Source organism: Chiloscyllium punctatum, chromosome 17 (genome assembly GCF_047496795.1).
Source record: "Chiloscyllium punctatum isolate Juve2018m chromosome 17, sChiPun1.3, whole genome shotgun sequence".
NCBI lineage: Eukaryota > Metazoa > Chordata > Chondrichthyes > Orectolobiformes > Hemiscylliidae > Chiloscyllium > Chiloscyllium punctatum.
Genome location: NC_092755.1, coordinates 81,751,126 through 81,771,239, shown reverse-complemented (window position 1 = coordinate 81,771,239; position 20,114 = coordinate 81,751,126). Strand labels below are relative to the sequence as shown.

The window sequence follows — 20,114 nt, the reverse complement described above, 5'->3', positions numbered from 1 at the left end:
ACTGTGTGCAGTTCTGGTCCCCACACTGTAGAAGGGACTCTGCAAAGGAGGAGATGCAGAGCAGGTACACCAAGATGCTGCCTGGGATGGAGCATTACAGTGATGAGGAGAGACTGGATATGCTCGGGGTACCGATAGGGACGGCTAAAATTCTGAGGGACATTGACTTGGGAGATAAAAAGCAGCTGTTCCCCTTAGTTGAAGGGCCAAGATGTGGACTTGTTGGGCCGAAGGGCCTGTTTTCACACTGTAAGTAATCTAATCAAGCAAGACAGGCATACTTTCAAAGTGAAAAGCAGGAGGTTTAGGGGGGAATTTGAGGAAAAGCTTTTTCACCCAGAGGGTGGTGGGATGCCCAGCTTGGGAGGAGAGGTTGAGGGTGGGAAACCCCACAGCCTTTAAAAAGTACTTGGATGAGCACTTGAAGTGTCAGAACATTCAAGGGAAAGGGGGCTGGTGTAGGGGGTAGTGTGTTTTTTGGTGCTACAGGCACGATGTTTTCCAGTAAGAAACACATATGATTTGTGTTTCACAAATGTATGACCAAATTCTGACAAGTGGTAAGAGCTCTGACAATTGTGATCTCTTCAAAAGAGGACTACTTTGTGAGTCAAAGCAAGGAAGTAAGACCAAAAGGCCATCAGAAATAGCAACAGGATTAGGCCATTCAGCCCCTTGAGTCTGCTTCAGATGATAGCATCGTGGCTGATCTGACATTCTCTCCATCCACTTTCCTGCCCCTTCTCCCAACACTTGATTCTCCGACTGACCAAGAATCTCTCTGTCTCTGAAATATCCACAAGAACTCCGCCCCCCACAGCTCTCTGTAGCAAGGAGCCCCAAAGACTCATGACCCTCGGAGAGACCTTATTTTTTTACAACGGAAAGCAGCGGGAGCTGGGCGCAAGTGAGGTCGGAGCAGCAAGGCTGTTGGGAAGTCAAGTGATTGCTATTTAAGTGGACGCTGGGAAGGTGTTTCTGTTAGGCGGGGAGACTAGGACACGTGAGCACAGCCTTAGAATTAGAGAGGGTCAATTTAAAATGGAAATGAGGAGACATTTCTTCAGCCAGAGAGTGGTGGGCCTGTGGAATTCATTGCCACGGAGCACAGTGGAGGCTGGGACGTTAAATGTCTTCAAGGCAGAGATTGATAAATTCTTGATCTCACAGGGAATTAAGGGCCACGGGGAGAGTGCAGTAAGTGGAGTTGAAATACCCATCAGCCATGATTAAATGGTGGAGTGAACCCGATGGGCTGAATGGCCTTACTTCCACTCCTATGCCTTAAGGTCTTATAGAAGAAATTCCTCCTTATCTCAGTCTGAAATCGATGGCCTTTATTCGGAGACTATGCCCCCTGGTCCCAGACCCTCCCATGAGGAGAAACAGCCTCTCAGCACTGACCCTGTCAAACCCCTTAACAATCTGATAGGTTTCAATGAGGTCACCTCTCATTCCAAACTCCAGTCAGTAGAGTCCCAACCTGTTTAACCTTTGCTCTTAAGACAATACCTCCATCCCAGGGATCATCCAAGTGAACTTTCTCTGACCTGTGTTCAATGAAGTGACATCTTTCCTGAAAAAAGGGACCAAAACTACTCACAGGATGACAGATGTGGTCTCCCCAGCATCATAGACAGCTGTATAAGACTTCCCGGCACTATACTCCAAACCCCCTGAAATACGGGCCCACATTCCACTAGCCATTACTTGCTGCCCCTGTGTACTCACTTTCTGTGTTTCATGCAGAAGTTTCCTGAGTCCCTTTGTGTTGCAATTTTTCTCCTTTCCAAAATGAAAAACTTCACATTTTCCTACATTATACTCCACCTGCAAAAACTGAGCTAAGTCCTGAGCACCAGTTGGGATAAAGAGGTGAACAACCTGTGTTGCTATTTTAATAATCCCTGTGGATGTTAATCCTGGAGTTAATTTATAGAGTCATAGAGATGTACAGCACAGAAACAGACCCATGCCGACCAGATATCCCAACCTAATCTAGTCCCATTTGCCAGCACCCGGCCCATATCCCTCCAAACCCTTCCTATTCATATACCCATCCAAATGCACTTTAAATGTTGGAATTGTACCAGCCTCCACCACTTCCTCTGGCAGCTCATTCCATACATGTGCCACCCTCTGTGTGAAAAAGTTGACCCTTAGGTCTCTTTGATATCCTTCCCCTCTCACCTTAAACCTATGCCCTCTAGTTCTAGACTCCCCCACCCCAGGGAAAAGACTTTGTTTATTTGCCCTACCCATGCCCTTCATGACTTTATAAACCTCAGCCCCAATGCTCCAGGGAAAACAGCCCTGGCCAGTTCAGCCTCTCCCTATAGCTCAAATCCTCCAACCCTGGCAACATCCTTGTAAATCTTTTTGAACAATTTCAAGTTTCACAACGTCCTTCCAATAGGAAGGAGACCAGAACTACATGCAATATTCCAAAAGTCGCGTAACCGACATTCTGTACAGCCGCAACATGACCTCCCAACTCCTGAATCAATACTCTGACCAATAAAAGCATACCAAATGCCTTCTTCACTATCCTATCTACATGTGACCCCATTTTCAAGGAGCTATGAACCTGCACTCCAAGGTCTCTTTGTTCAGCAACACTCCCTAGGCCCTTACCATTAAGTGTGTAAGTCCTGCTAAGATTTGCTTTCCCAAAATGCAGCACCCCGCATTTATCTAAATTAAACCCCATCTGCCACTTCTCAGCCCCTTGGCCCATCTGGTCAAGATCCTGTTGTAATTTGAGGTAATCTTCTTCACAGTCAACTACACTTCCAATTTTGGTGTCATCTGCAAACTTACTAACTATACCTTGTATGCTCACATCCAAATCATATATATAAATAATAAAAAGTAGAGAACCCAGCACCGATCCCTGTAGCACTCCATTGGTCACAGGCCTCCAGTCTGAAAAACAACCCTCCACCACGGTGGGTGGCATGGTGGCACAGTGGTTAGCACTGCTGCCTCACAGCACCAGAGACCTGGGTTCAATTCCCACCTCAGGCGACGGTGTGGAGTTTGCACATTCTCCCCGTGTCTGCGTGGGTTTCCTCCGGGTGCTCCGGTTTCCTCCCACAGTCCAAAGATGTGCAGGTTAGGTGAATTTGCCATGCTAAATTGCCCGTAGTGTTAGGTGAAAGGGTAAATATAGGGGGGTGGGCTGTGTTTCGGCGGGTCGGTGTGGGCTCGTTGGGCCGAAGGGCCTGTTTCCACACTGTAAGTAATCTAATCTAATCACCACCCTCTGTCTTCTACCTTTGAGCCAGTTCTGTATCCAAATGGCTAGTTCTCCCTGTATCTGGGGTATTTTAATCTTGCTAACTAGTCTCCCATGGGGAACATTGTTGAACGCCTTACTGAACTCCCCTTAGATCATGTCCACCATATATTTCCCTACAGTCTATATTTTCTGTGTGCTTAGCATTGCATTTTATGAAATGTAAATTGAGTTTCTGGTCAATGGTAACCTCCAGGATGTTGATAGTGGGGGATTCAGCAATGGTAACACTGTTGAATATCAAGGAAGTGTGGTGAGATTGTCTCTCACTGGTGATGATTATAGCTTGGTATTTGTGTGGCGTAAATGTTACTTGTCAGCCTAAGCCTGGATATCGTCCAGATCTTGTTGCATTTGAGCATGGACTGCTTCAATACCTGAGTTGTGAATGATGCTGAACATTTTACAATCATTGGCGAACATCCCCAATTCTGACCTTATGATGGAGGGAAAGTCATTGATGAAGCAGCTGAAGATGGTTGGGCCTAGGACACTACCCTGAGGAACTCCTGCAGAGATGTCCTGGAGCTGAGGTGACTGACCTCCAACAACCACAACCATCTTCCTATGTCTCAGATATGACTCCAACCAGCAGAGAGTTTGTCCCCTAATTCCCATTGATTCCAGTTTTGCTAGGTGCTCCTTGATGCCACACTCTGTCGAATGCAGCCTTGATGTTAAGGGCTGTCCCTCTCCCCTCCCTCTGGAATTCAGCTCTTTTGTCCATGTTTGACCCAAGACTGTGATGAGGTCAGGAACTGGGTGACCCTGGGGGGATCCCAAACTGGGTGTCACTGAGCAGGTTATTGCTGAGCAGGTGCTGCTTGATAGCACTGTTGGTGACCCCTTCCATCACTTTACTGATGATCGAAAGGAGACCGATGGGGTGGAATTTGGCTGGGTTGGATTTGTCCTGGGTTTTGTGTACGGGACATACCTGGGGAGTTTTCCACATCGTTGGTTTGATGTCAGTGTTGTAACTAGTGGAACAGCTTGGCTAGGGGAGTCACAAATTCTGGTGGACAAGTCTTCAGGACTATTGCTGAACTGTTGTCAATGCCCATAGTCTTTGCAGTATCCAATCATTTCCTGAATGAGCTGATTGGTCAGCATGATGCTGGGGCCCACTGGAACAGGCCGAGATGAATCACCCACTCAGCACTTCAGGCTGAAGATCACTGACTTGTCTTCTCTTGCTTAGTTTTCACAGACTCTTGATACTCTGTCAATTGTTATGCCAACAAGACAGTTTTATAACAAAACATTCTTAGCTTTATATTTCACTTTGCACATTTGGTTTTCAATGTGGTTTTCTATGACATCTCAAGCAGTTTATAGAACATAGAACGTGAACATAGTGCAATACAGCACAGTACAAGCCCTTTGGCCCTCAATGTTGTGCCACTCTAAGATCAAACTGACCGACATGCCCTTCATTGCACTATCTTCCATGTGCCTATCCAAGAGTTGTTTCAATCTCTGTAATGTATCTGACCCTACTACCACCACTGGCAGTGCATTCCATGCACCTACCACTCTCTGTGTAAAGAACCTACCCTTGACATCTCCCCTAAACTTTCCTTCAATCACCTTAAAATTATACCCCCACATGATAACCATTTCTGCCCTGGAAAAAAGTCTCTGGCTATCCACTGTATCTATGCCTCTCAACATCATGTAAACCTCTTATCAAGTCACCTCTCATCCTTCTTCACTCCAATGAGCAAAGCCCTAGCTTCCTCAACCGTTCTTCATAAGACCTGTCCTCCAATCCAGGCAGCATCCTGGTAAATTTCCTCTGCACCCTCTCTACAGTTTCCACATCTTTCCTATAATGAGGCGACCAGAACTGAACACAATGTTCCAAGTGTGGTCTAATCAGGACTCTATAGAGCCGCAGCATAACCTCGCGGCTCTTAAACTCGATCCCCTTACTAATGAAAGCCAACACACTACTTGCCTTCTTGACAACCCTATCGAATTGGGTGGCAACTTTGAGGGATCTATGGATATGAACTCCAAGGTCCCTCTGTTCCTCCACACTGCCAAGAATCCTGTCTTTCACTCTGTATTCTGCATCAAATTTGACCTTCCAAAATGAATTGCTTCACACTTTTCCAGGTTGGACTCCTTCTGCCACTTCTCAGCCCAGCGCTGCATCCTGTCAATGCCCTGTCATGACCTACAACAGCCCTCCACACTATCCACCACTCCACTGACCTTACCATCAGCAAACCTACTGCAATGGGGATACTGTCCCTGATGAGCAATGCCACCCCTCCACCTGTTTTACCTCCCCCACTATTCCTTTTGAAACATCCAAACCCTGGAACATCCACCAACCGTTCCTGTCCCTGTGATATCCAAGTCTCTGTAATGACCACAACATCATAGTTCTAAGTACTGATCCACGCTCTAAGTTCATCACCTTTATTCCTGATACGTTCTGCATTAAAATAGACACACTTCAGCCCATCACACTGACTGCGCCTTTGCCCTATCAAGTGCCTATACCTCCTCACAGACTCTCTGCACACTGCATCTGGCTGTTCACTACTTACTCCATCATCTGACCTGTCGCTCCGGTTCCCACCCCCCTCGCCCATATGCTCATACTCGTTAAAGTTTAGAAATACGAGAGGAGATCTAATATAAGGATGTGAGAGAGGATTGACAAGGTAGACGTAGAGAGGTCATGTGAGACAACCTAGAACAAGAGATCATAGCTTTGGGATAAGGGGGAGCAGATTCAAAACTGAGATGAAGAGAAATTCCTACTGTCAAAGGGTAGTGAGTCTGTGGAATTCACTCCCCCAGAGTGTAGTGGATGCTGAGTACGTTGAAGGGGGAGATAGAGAGATTTTTAATTCGTAACAGGCTGAACAACCATGGACAGCGGGTGAGATGAGATCAGCCATGATTATACTGGATGGGGGAGCAGGCTAGAGGGGCTGAATGGCCTAAAGCAGCTCTGGTTTTTCATCTTCTTATTGCAGTAAATCCATCTCCACTCAGAGCAGCGTGCACTATTCATTAATAAACATGAGCAGGTTGTGTTATACTTCCAAGATCTATAGGTGTTGGAGGTGCAAAGGGATCGGGGAACAAAAGTACATCACTAACAATAATGACACAGAGTAACAAGGCCATCGGAAATCAAACCAAACCAGAGAGTTAAGGATAGTTGGAAAGAGGTTATGCTAAAGCTATATCGAGCTTTGGTTAGATCACTCTTGCAGTACGGTTCAGCTGTCCGCAATATAAAAGTCACTGTAAAGGCAGCAGGAAAAGATGATCTAAAAGATTGCTCTTAGGAATGGGAGGTGACAGCCATCAGGGGAGGGTGAACAGCCTCAATCTGTTTTTCAAAGTTTCTGATTGAGTAAGCACAGAGAGAATGTTTCCACTTATGGGAAAGAGCAAAACTAGAGGCAGTCAATACATGACATCCAATCCGAAATTCAGGAGAGAAGGCTTTATTCAGAGAGAGCTGAGAGTGCAGGGGAATAGCTGAAAGCAATACTATCGAGCACTAGGTTGTTAAGGAAGAAACGCAAATTGAACATTTCGAAGGTAGAATAAAGTAAGGAAGGGTGGCAGGAGGATTGAGTGGTGTCCAAACCTGAATTTGGAGAAATTTATTGCTAAAAGAAATTGTACTCTGTGACTTGTCACCTCTAAGAGTTTGCAGTTTTGGAGGAGAAACCTCCACACAAAATAACAATGGGCAGACAGGGTGAAAATGACCACTTTCCAAGCCATTGTGTAACCCTGTGCAAACTCTAACTCAGCTGCCCCAAGCAGGACTAGCGAGTCTTACAGATGAATCCTGTCTGGGACTGACCGAGGTAGCCATGGTGATTACAGATTGTTCAGAGTTCTTGACTTTGGACAGCATTGCTCCTTACGTTGTCCTATCATCACAGAAGTACACCATCGATTCATTCGCAAAACATGTTCGGTTTAGGCTCAGGTCATTGACAGATTTGGGAAGCATCCATTGTCCCTTCCAGATGAGCTTTTAGGGCTCATTAATCTCCTCTCACATTGGGCATGAGACTCAATGAGCCTGATACATCAACTCAGTCAGCTCGGATTAGAATAGGTTCCATAAAGTTCATAGGGTGCCTCTGGAATTGAATTGTATTGAATTTATTGTCACGTGTACCGAGGCACAGTGAAAAGCTTTGTCTTGCGAGCGATACAGACAGAGTTAAGTAGCGTAGGTAAGTAAATAATAGGTAAACAGCAGCAAAAACAAACACCACAGGTACAGGCGAATTTAACTGACCTAAAATAACTAGTTTGATACCGAGATGGACCTTTGAAAATCTCCTCAATGTCTTACAGTCACAGAGTCATAGAGATGTACAGCACGGAAACAGACCCTTTGGTTCAACCCGTCCATGCCAACCAGATATCCCAACCCCATCTAGTCCCACCTGCCAGCACCCGGCCCATATCCCTCCAAACCCTTCCTATTCATATACCCATCCAAATGCACTTTAAATGTTGGAATTGTACCAGCCTCCACCACTTCCTCTGGCAGCTCATTCCATACATGTGCCACCCTCTGTGTGAAAAAGTTGACCCTTAGGTCTCTTTGATATCCTTCCCCTCTCACCTTAAACCTATGCCCTCTAGTTCTAGACTCCCCCACCCCAGGGAAAAGACTTTGTTTATTTGCCCTACCCATGCCCTTCATGACTTTATAAACCTCAGCCCCAATGCTCCAGGGAAAACAGCCCTGGCCAGTTCAGCCTCTCCCTATAGCTCAAATCCTCCAACCCTGGCAACATCCTTGTAAATCTTTTTGAACAATTTCAAGTTTCACAACGTCCTTCCAATAGGAAGGAGACCAGAACTACATGCAATATTCCAAAAGTCGCGTAACCGACATTCTGTACAGCCGCAACATGACCTCCCAACTCCTGAATCAATACTCTGACCAATAAAAGCATACCAAATGCCTTCTTCACTATCCTATCTACATGTGACCCCATTTTCAAGGAGCTATGAACCTGCACTCCAAGGTCTCTTTGTTCAGCAACACTCCCTAGGCCCTTACCATTAAGTGTGTAAGTCCTGCTAAGATTTGCTTTCCCAAAATGCAGCACCCCGCATTTATCTAAATTAAACCCCATCTGCCACTTCTCAGCCCCTTGGCCCATCTGGTCAAGATCCTGTTGTAATTTGAGGTAATCTTCTTCACAGTCAACTACACTTCCAATTTTGGTGTCATCTGCAAACTTACTAACTATACCTTGTATGCTCACATCCAAATCATATATATAAATAATAAAAAGTAGAGAACCCAGCACCGATCCCTGTAGCACTCCATTGGTCACAGGCCTCCAGTCTGAAAAACAACCCTCCACCACGGTGGGTGGCATGGTGGCACAGTGGTTAGCACTGCTGCCTCACAGCACCAGAGACCTGGGTTCAATTCCCACCTCAGGCGACGGTGTGGAGTTTGCACATTCTCCCCGTGTCTGTGTGGGTCCCCTCCGGGTGCTCCGGTTTCCTCCCACAGTCCAAAGATGTGCAGGTTAGGTGAATTGGCCATGCTAAATTGCCCGTAGTGTTAGGTGAAAGGGTAAATATAGGGGGGTGGGCTGTGTTTCGGCGGGTCGGTGTGGGCTCGTTGGGCCGAAGGGCCTGTTTCCACACTGTAAGTAATCTAATCTAATCACCACCCTCTGTCTTCTACCTTTGAGCCAGTTCTGTATCCAAATGGCTAGTTCTCCCTGTATCTGGGGTATTTTAATCTTGCTAACTAGTCTCCCATGGGGAACATTGTTGAACGCCTTACTGAACTCCCCTTAGATCATGTCCACCATATATTTCCCTACAGTCTATATTTTCTGTGTGCTTAGCATTGCATTTTATGAAATGTAAATTGAGTTTCTGGTCAATGGTAACCTCCAGGATGTTGATAGTGGGGGATTCAGCAATGGTAACACTGTTGAATATCAAGGAAGTGTGGTGAGATTGTCTCTCACTGGTGATGATTATAGCTTGGTATTTGTGTGGCGTAAATGTTACTTGTCAGCCTAAGCCTGGATATCGTCCAGATCTTGTTGCATTTGAGCATGGACTGCTTCAATACCTGAGTTGTGAATGATGCTGAACATTTTACAATCATTGGCGAACATCCCCAATTCTGACCTTATGATGGAGGGAAAGTCATTGATGAAGCAGCTGAAGATGGTTGGGCCTAGGACACTACCCTGAGGAACTCCTGCAGAGATGTCCTGGAGCTGAGGTGACTGACCTCCAACAACCACAACCATCTTCCTATGTCTCAGATATGACTCCAACCAGCAGAGAGTTTGTCCCCTAATTCCCATTGATTCCAGTTTTGCTAGGTGCTCCTTGATGCCACACTCTGTCGAATGCAGCCTTGATGTTAAGGGCTGTCCCTCTCCCCTCCCCTCTGGAATTCAGCTCTTTTGTCCATGTTTGACCCAAGACTGTGATGAGGTCAGGAACTGGGTGACCCTGGGGGGAACCCAAACTGGGTGTCACTGAGCAGGTTATTGCTGAGCAGGTGCTGCTTGATAGCCCTGTTGGTGACCCCTTCCATCACTTTACTGATGATCGAGAGTAGACCGATGGGGTGGACTTTGGCTGGGTTGGATTTGTCCTGGGTTTTGTGTACGGGACATACCTGTGGAGTTTTCCACATCGTTGGTTTGATGTCAGTGTTGTAACTAGTGGAACAGCTTGGCTAGGGGAGTCACAAGTTCTGGTGGACAAGTCTTCAGGACTATTGCTGAACTGTTGTCAATGCCCATAGTCTTTGCAGTATCCAATCATTTCCTGAATGAGCTGATTGGTCAGTATGATGCTGGGGCCCACTGGAACAGGCCGAGATGAATCACCCGCTCAGCACTTCAGGCTGAAGATCACTGACTTGTCTTCTCTTGCTTAGTTTTCACAGACTCTTGATACTCTGTCAATTGTTATGCCAACAAGACAGTTTTATAACAAAACATTCTTAGCTTTATATTTCACTTTGCACATTTCCATTCTCAAATGGTCATGTGGTTTTCTATGACATCTCAAGCAGTTTATAGAACATAGAACGTGAACATAGCGCAATACAGCACAGTACAAGCGCTTTGGCCCTCAATGTTGTGCCACTCTAAGATCAAACTGACCGACATACCCTTCATTGCACTATCTTCCATGTGCCTATCCAAGAGTTGTTTCAATCTCTGTAATGTATCTGACCCTACTACCACCACTGGCAGTGCATTCCATGCACCTACCACTCTCTGTGTAAAGAACCTACCCTTGACATCTCCCCTAAACTTTCCTTCAATCACCTTAAAATTATACCCCCACATGATAACCATTTCTGCCCTGGAAAAAAGTCTCTGGCTATCCACTGTATCTATGCCTCTCAACATCATGTAAACCTCTTATCAAGTCACCTCTCATCCTTCTTAACTCCAATGAGCAAAGCCCTAGCTTCCTCAACCGTTCTTCATAAGACCTGTCCTCCAATCCAGGCAGCATCCTGGTAAATCTCCTCTGCACCCTCTCTACAGTTTCCACATCTTTCCTATAATGAGGCGACCAGAACTGAACACAATGTTCCAAGTGTGGTCTAATCAGGACTCTATAGAGCCGCAGCATAACCTCGCGGCTCTTAAACTCGATCCCCTTACTAATGAAAGCCAACACACTACTTGCCTTCTTGACAACCCTATCGAATTGGGTGGCAACTTTGAGGGATCTATGGATATGAACTCCAAGGTCCCTCTGTTCCTCCACACTGCCAAGAATCCTGCCTTTCACTCTGTATTCTGCATCAAATTTGACCTTCCAAAATGAATTGCTTCACACTTTTCCAGGTTGGACTCCTCCTGCCACTTCTCAGCCCAGCGCTGCATCCTGTCAATGCCCTGTCATGACCTACAACAGCCCTCCACACTATCCACCACTCCACTGACCTTACCATCAGCAAACCTACTGCAATGGGGATACTGTCCCTGATGAGCAATGCCACCCCTCCACCTGTTTTACCTCCCCCACTATTCCTTTTGAAACATCCAAACCCTGGAACATCCACCAACCGTTCCTGTCCCTGTGATATCCAAGTCTCTGTAATGACCACAACATCATAGTTCTAAGTACTGATCCACGCTCTAAGTTCATCACCTTTATTCCTGATACGTTCTGCATTAAAATAGACACACTTCAGCCCATCACACTGACTGCGCCTTTGCCCTATCAAGTGCCTATACCTCCTCACAGACTCTGCACACTGCATCTGGCTGTTCACTACTTACTCCATCATCTGACCTGTCGCTCCGGTTCCCACCCCCCTCGCCCATATGCTCATACTCGTTAAAGTTTAGAAATACGAGAGGAGATCTAATATAAGGATGTGAGAGAGGATTGACAAGGTAGACGTAGAGAGGTCATGTGAGACAACCTAGAACAAGAGATCATAGCTTTGGGATAAGGGGGAGCAGATTCAAAACTGAGATGAAGAGAAATTCCTACTGTCAAAGGGTAGTGAGTCTGTGGAATTCACTCCCCCAGAGTGTAGTGGATGCTGAGTACGTTGAAGGGGGAGATAGAGAGATTTTTAATTCGTAACAGGCTGAACAACCATGGACAGCGGGTGAGATGAGATCAGCCATGATTATACTGGATGGGGGAGCAGGCTAGAGGGGCTGAATGGCCTAAAGCAGCTCTGGTTTTTCATCTTCTTATTGCAGTAAATCCATCTCCACTCAGAGCAGCGTGCACTATTCATTAATAAACATGAGCAGGTTGTGTTATACTTCCAAGATCTATAGGTGTTGGAGGTGCAAAGGGATCGGGGAACAAAAGTACATCACTAACAATAATGACACAGAGTAACAAGGCCATCGGAAATCAAACCAAACCAGAGAGTTAAGGATAGTTGGAAAGAGGTTATGCTAAAGCTATATCGAGCTTTGGTTAGATCACTCTTGCAGTACGGTTCAGCTGTCCGCAATATAAAAGTCACTGTAAAGGCAGCAGGAAAAGATGATCTAAAAGATTGCTCTTAGGAATGGGAGGTGACAGCCATCAGGGGAGGGTGAACAGCCTCAATCTGTTTTTCAAAGTTTCTGATTGAGTAAGCACAGAGAGAATGTTTCCACTTATGGGAAAGAGCAAAACTAGAGGCAGTCAATACATGACATCCAATCCGAAATTCAGGAGAGAAGGCTTTATTCAGAGAGAGCTGAGAGTGCAGGGGAATAGCTGAAAGCAATACTATCGAGCACTAGGTTGTTAAGGAAGAAACGCAAATTGAACATTTCGAAGGTAGAATAAAGTAAGGAAGGGTGGCAGGAGGATTGAGTGGTGTCCAAACCTGAATTTGGAGAAATTTATTGCTAAAAGAAATTGTACTCTGTGACTTGTCACCTCTAAGAGTTTGCAGTTTTGGAGGAGAAACCTCCACACAAAATAACAATGGGCAGACAGGGTGAAAATGACCACTTTCCAAGCCATTGTGTAACCCTGTGCAAACTCTAACTCAGCTGCCCCAAGCAGGACTAGCGAGTCTTACAGATGAATCCTGTCTGGGACTGACCGAGGTAGCCATGGTGATTACAGATTGTTCAGAGTTCTTGACTTTGGACAGCATTGCTCCTTACGTTGTCCTATCATCACAGAAGTACACCATCGATTCATTCGCAAAACATGTTCGGTTTAGGCTCAGGTCATTGACAGATTTGGGAAGCATCCATTGTCCCTTCCAGATGAGCTTTTAGGGCTCATTAATCTCCTCTCACATTGGGCATGAGACTCAATGAGCCTGATACATCAACTCAGTCAGCTCGGATTAGAATAGGTTCCATAAAGTTCATAGGGTGCCTCTGGAATTGAATTGTATTGAATTTATTGTCACGTGTACCGAGGCACAGTGAAAAGCTTTGTCTTGCGAGCGATACAGACAGAGTTAAGTAGCGTAGGTAAGTAAATAATAGGTAAACAGCAGCAAAAACAAACACCACAGGTACAGGCGAATTTAACTGACCTAAAATAACTAGTTTGATACCGAGATGGACCTTTGAAAATCTCCTCAATGTCTTACAGTCACAGAGTCATAGAGATGTACAGCACGGAAACAGACCCTTTGGTTCAACCCGTCCATGCCAACCAGATATCCCAACCCCATCTAGTCCCACCTGCCAGCACCCGGCCCATATCCCTCCAAACCCTTCCTATTCATATACCCATCCAAATGCCTCTTAAATGTTGCAATTGTACCAGCCTCCACCACTTCCTCTGGCAGCTCATTCCATACACACACCACCCTCTGTGCTGTTGTTTTGATTTTTTTTTCCAAAGTTCTAAAACAATGCCACAGCATATAAAACAGTAAAACAGTTTATAAAACATATAAAACAGTAATTGCTGCTCCTGGAATTGGAGGAAAACACCTCCAACACCTCAACTACCTCAAAAAAGGAACAGCTGAAATTTTTCCTGTCCTCCATCTTGGATTACCCAGAATCCTAACTGATAGCCAAGAGACTGAGCGAAGATCTCCAAGTAGCTGTTGCTACTTACTGCACAGCTTAAAGGATAAAGCAGGTTAGCAGCACACAGAAGGATGCACCTACCTGGGAGGTCATACCGTGACATGGATACAGGATAGCTCTGTCATCTTCTTCTGAGCCTTGGTCTAAGCAATAGCCACTCGCTTTGCTGTTTCGTACCTATTGGATTAAAAGGAAATGCAGGTTCATACTCAAGCCTTACTGCAAGAACTTCCTGCGAGCATTTGCAACTGATTTTTAATACCAACCCTAAATCCCTCCCTTTGAACTTTCTAGCCAAAGGAACCAGGTGAGGGGCAGCTTGTTTGTCAGAAACAGACAGCACATTGTGAGAAGCAAAACCAGAAAAGCTCACTGGCGTCTGTGGAGTGAAATCAGAGTTAACGTTTCGGGTCGAGTGACCCCGCCTCAGAACCGTACTGAGGAAGCGTCACCAGACCTGAAATGTTAACTCTGAGTTATCCCCACAGACCCTGGCAGACCTGCTGAGCTTTTCCAGCAATTTCTGTTTCTTATTCTGATTCCCAGCACCCCCAGTTCATTTGGTTTTTAATTGGCACTTTGTGAAGTTGTGAAAGAAGATACACTTTCACTTTAAGTGGAAGTCTTGCGGGAGCAACAGAGGGGATGTTACTTGACTCCATCTCCATATGTACGCTGACCCTGGGGCCCCTGTCCTCCATGCTAACTGTATTCTATTTTATTCCCCAGTGCCATTAATATCACTGTTAGTGCGGGATCAGAAATTGGTTCCACGCTAAATATATAAAGCTTGAAGAAAAGGAGATAGAAGTACTTTCTAAAAGCATTAGTAAGAACAGCTAAAATGTAAAAAGCTTTCCTACAGTTATTTTAAGAACACTAATCTCTTAGGAGTAACCTCGACAGCTTCAGGCCCTCTTTCAGAGGGACTATTGGCAGACTGATGTGGACTTGAGAAATGTGCTTCCTACTCTGACTCACAAAACATGGTTTGGTTTTAAAAAAAACCCCCACTCCTTCCACACCCCCCCCCCCCCCCCCCCCCAACCCTTCTACCCCAGGTCATGCTACAGCCCATCCTTCCAACCACACCACCCTCTTCCAACACCTCCCCCAGGTCAGCTCAGAGGAGGGATTCGACAATTTTCATGTCACTGCTATCTTGGGTGACTTCCTCAACTGGAAAATGATCAATGGTTCGATCCTTCCACACCCTGTGATTACTCAGAAATGAGATCCACAGCAATTGTGCAAGGTTTAAATGGGAGACGAATACACCCCAGTGCAGTCGCCCCTTTGCTACACTCACTCACAAAAGGGACAAGCTGCAAGGTTTACACATTTCTAATTTTGTCAGGGTGATAAACAGGATTGAGCGAAGGCAATGGGTTTAGCTTTTGAATCTTCCGTAAATCTCTTGCTCTCTGTAAAGAAGCTTAAGGATTTACATCAAATCAAAGTCGATTACATCAAAGGAAGGATTTCTCAATTTTTCCAAGTCCCAAAAGCGCTTTACAGAATCACAGAATGGTCCAGCGCGGGAGGAGGCCATTCAGCCTGCTGTGTCCGTGCTCGTTCTCCAACTGAGCTTGCTGGCTTCTTCCAGTGTTTTTACAAACTCAGCTTCCAGACAAACATACAGGATCTGGTCCCTCAGAGACTCCATTTGATGGGGCATAACCCCTTTACACAGCACCAGCTACTGTAGTGTCAGGATGAAGGTTCAATTTCTGAAGCATGGTCTACCTCCCAAATGGATAGGTGAATGGGTATGTGGGGAGGTGTGAAGGTGGGTACAGTGGGCAGTTTGGTCAATGATTAGTGGGTTATGCAATGGAGGTAGTCCAGTAAAGGTTCACTGGGGGAAGGTACCAGGTATTGAGGAACTGTCTTTCTTTCATTCACTCAAGAGATGTGGGTGTCTCTGGCTAGGGGAGCAATTATTACTCATTCCTAATTGACCAGAGGGTTGTTAAGAGTCAATCACATTGCTGTGGGTCTGGCATCACGTGCAGGCCAGACCAGGGTAGGGTGACAGATTTCCTTGGCGAAAGTGAGGACTGCAGATGCTGGAGATCAGAGTCAAGATTAGAATGGTGCTGGAAAAGCACAGCAGGTCAGGCAGCATCCGAGGAGCAGGGAAATCAACTTTTCGGGCAAAAGCCCTTCATCAGGAATGGCTTTTGCCTGAAACGTTGATTTTCCTGCTCCTCAGATGCTGCCCGACCTGCTGTGCTTTCCCAGCACCACTTTAATCTTGACAGATTTCTTTCCTTAAAAGGACATTAGTGAATCAGCCAGGTTTTTCCTGACAATTGACAATGGTCATCATTAGACCCTTAATTCCAGCTTCTTTTTTGAATTCCAGTTCTATCATCGTGAGTTGTGAACCCAGGTCCCTGGGACTCTAGTTTCTGGATTAATAGTCCAGAAAGAATACCACTTGGTCAGCACCTCCCCTCATGAGAGGTTGAGTTGGGCCTGTATTCACTGGAAGTTTCAGGTGACCTTATAGAAACATCCAAGATTCTCAGAGGACAGGACAGAGTTGATGTGCAAAAGTTGTTTCCCTTGTGGGAGAGCCTAGGACCAGAGGCCGTCATCTCAGAATAAAGGGTCACCCGTTGAAGACAGAGATGAGGAGGAACTTCTTCTCTCTGAGGGGAGTGAATCTGTAGAATTCTGTACAACAGAGGGCTGTCAAGGCTGGGTCATTAAGTGTATCCAAGACTGACAGAGAGAGATTTTTAATCAGCAAGAGGAATCAATGGTTATGGGGGAAAGGCAGGAAAGTGGAGTTAAGGATGATCAGATTAGCCATGGTCTCACAGAACATAGAACATTACAATGCAGTACAGGCCCCTTGGCCCTCGATGTTGCGCTGACCTGTGGAACCAATCTGAAGCCACCTGACTTACACTATTCCATATATTTATGTTTAAATAAACATATGTTTATTCAGTGAATGGTGGAACAGACTCGATGGGCTGATTGGCCTATTTCCACTCCTATATTTAATACGGTTCAGGTTTGAAAGGTGGATAAGTGGGTGAGGTGTTGTAAGGATGGATGGATTATTGAGGCAAAAGTGAGGACTGCAGATGCTGGAAACCAGGGCTTTTGCCCGAAACGTTCCTGATGAAGGGCTTTTGCCCAAAATGTCGATTTTTCTGCTCCTTGGATGCTGCCTGAACTGCTGTGCTTTTCCAGCACCACTAATCCAGAATCTGGTTTCCAGCATCTGCAGTCATTGTTTTTACCATGAAGATTCCACTGCTCTTCTTTGGAAATAGTGAAATGTGATATTTTATGTTCACTCAAAACAGCAGACCTGGCCTTGGTTAATGTCCAATACAGTTGACACCTCCACCCCTGCAGAAGTCCCTCACTACTGGAGCCGGAGTCTCTGTCTTGATCTGGTGCTCATGGTTTCTAGGACTGGACTTGAATCCACAATGTTATGACGGTGTTACCTACTTAGTTACAGCTACCATCAGGATGGCTTTAGAATTCCAGTTCGGTTCCCCACAATCGGGAAGGCAGTATGACTGTGACAGCTTACCTCTCCGTAGGTGATGGTATTGTTGTAGATCCTCATTTCAGGATAGACATTGTCCCTGTACCATCGGAAACTCCGACAATTCAATCTCTTGCGCAGTGCTACTCTATCTGAAACATCACCAAAATCAACCCCTGGATTCTGTGGAAGTGAAACAGGAAGAATTATAGAGTTGTACAAAACAGAAGAATGTTGTGGTTCTGTTCGCCGAGCTGGGAATTTGTGTTGCAGACGTTTCGTCCCCTGTCTAGGTGACATCCTCAGTGCTTGGGAGCCTCCTGTGAAGCGCTTCTGTGATGTTTCCTCCGGCATTTATTGTGGTTTGTCTCTGCCGCTTCCGGTTGTCAGTTCCAGCTGTCCGCTGCAGTGGTCAGTATATTGGGTCCAGGTCGATGTGCTTATTGATTGAATCTGTGGATGAGTGCCATGCCTCTAGGAATTCCCTGGCTGTTCTCTGTTGGGCTTGTCCTATAATAGTAGTGTTGTCCGAGTCGAATTCATGTTGTTTGTCATCTATGTGTGTGGCTACTAAGGATAGCTGGTTATGTCGTTTCGTGGCTAGTTGGTGTTCATGGATACGGATCGTTAGCTGTCTTCCTGTTTGTCCTATGTAGTTTTTTGTGCAGTCCTTGCATGGGATTTTGTACACTACATTGGTTTTGCTCATGCTGGGTATTGGGTCCTTTGTTCTGGTGAGTTGTTGTCTGAGCGTGGCTGTTGGTTTGTGTGCTGTTATGAGTCCTAGTGGTCGCAGTAGTCTGGCTGTCAGTTCGGAAATGCTCCTGATGTATGGTAGTGTGGCTAGTCCTTTGGGTTGCGGCATGTCCTCGTTCCGTTGTCTTTCCCTTAGGCATCTGTTGATGAAATTGCGAGGGTATCCGTTTTTGGTGAATACATTGTATAGGTGTTCTTCTTCCTCTTTTTGCAGTTCTGGTGTGCTGCAGTGTGTTGTGGCCCTTTTGAACAGTCTGTTTTGAACAGTCACACACTCAGATGACAAGCAGCATGAGCTCAACTGGGACAACACTACTATTATAGGACAAGCCAAACAGAGAACAGCCAGGGAATTCCTAGAGGCATGGCACTCATCCACAGATTCTATCAATAAGCACATTGACCTGGACCCAATATACCGGTCACTGCAGCGGACGGCTGGAACTGACAACCGGAAGCGGCAGAGACAAACCACAATAAATGCCGGAGGAAACATCACAGAAGCGCTTCACAGGAGGCTCCCAAGCACTGAGGATGTCACCTAGACAGGGGACGAAACGTCTGCAAGAATTTCCCAGCTCAGCGAACAGAACCACAACAACGAGCACCCGAGCTCCAAATCTTCTCACAAACTTTGAACACAGAACAATAATCACTGTTATGAACATAAACCTGTAAATGCATCCCCCTCATTCATTTGCCTTTTCAAATTTACGATAGATTCAAAACGGGGAAAATGTTTCCTCCTTCTCTCCCTTTAATGTAATTGCTGCCACTCTCCCTGAATAGACTGCATTATCAATGGGACATAGTGACACTCATGTGTGAAATGTTGTTTGCATCATGGGGTGAACACTTTTTGGCCATTGTGTGTAATTGACCCATTGTGTGTAATTGACCCATTAGCGAATCTGTTGCAATGTTGCACTTCATTGTAAAATCAATCTTTTTATTCCCTGGGAGATCAGAAATTAATTTTCAATTGAGCATGCCCTTTACAGATCATTTACAAATGGACAGTCAAGGGCTGAATTATAAACAATGGAACTACAATAGCTGAGGTGAAAATGAGGACTGTAGATGCTAGAGATTAGAGTTGAGAGGAGTTAAAATTGACCCTTAACTGTAGTAGAGTCGAGAGAGTGGTGCTGGAAAAGCACAGTAGGTCAGGCAGCATCCGAGGAGCAGGAAAATCAACATTTTGGGCAAAAGCTCTTCATCAGGACCCAAAACATCGATTCTCCTGCTCCTCGGATGCTGCCTGACCTGCTGTGCTTTTCCAGCAACACACTCTCGACTCTACTACAGTTAAGGGTCAATTTTAACTCCTCTCAATTCCACTGGGAACCTCAGGATCATTCAGGCCCTGAGGCAACATTCAGTTGAAATTCCTCCTGTTCTGCATCTCGAATCCATTGCACTTATCTGCCTTAATTCGTTAAACCTGGCTTAATACAAATCATTCAATGTTAGTTTTGAAATTTGCAATTGACTCTCGGACTCAACAACATTTTGGGAGACTAAAATTTAAGATTTTCAATACTCTGTGTGTATGCAGAGTGTACTTCTAATGGGCCTGGCTGTCATTTCAAAGTTACACCCACTTATTCACTTACAGGATGTGGGTGTCGCTGGTCAGACCTGTGTTTATTGCCCATCCCTAATTGCCCAGAGGACAGTTATGAGTCAGTTACATTGCTGTGGACCTGGAGTCACATCTAGGCCAGATTTCCACAGAATCCCTAAGTGTGGAAGCAGGTCATTTGGTCCATCGAGTCCACACTGACCCTCTGAAATGCATTCCACCATATAACCCTGCATTTCCCACAGCTAATCCACCTAGCCTGCCCAACCCTGGACACCATGGGCAATTCAACACAGTCAATCCACCCTGACCTGCACACCTTGGGATTGTGGGAGGAACTGGAGCCCCCAGAGGAAATCCATGCGGACACGGGGAGAATTGCAAACTCCACACAGGTGGAGTCAAATCCAGGTCCCTGGT

The 20,114-nt window shown here is 45.7% G+C and overlaps 1 protein-coding gene across 2 annotated transcripts in view; it reads right to left on the bottom strand.

Annotated features, from left to right (window-relative positions):
- galnt9 (polypeptide N-acetylgalactosaminyltransferase 9) overlaps positions 1-20,114 on the bottom strand; it is a 373,573-nt gene that overhangs the window by 64,639 nt on the left and 288,820 nt on the right. For both annotated transcript variants that reach the window (XM_072587704.1, XM_072587703.1), the window contains exons 8-9: positions 17,399-17,536; positions 13,918-14,013 (exon numbers count right to left, since the gene is read on the bottom strand). In XM_072587704.1, coding sequence (XP_072443805.1) covers positions 13,918-14,013; positions 17,399-17,536 — 234 coding nt within the window. The remainder of the gene's footprint in view (positions 1-13,917; positions 14,014-17,398; positions 17,537-20,114) is intronic.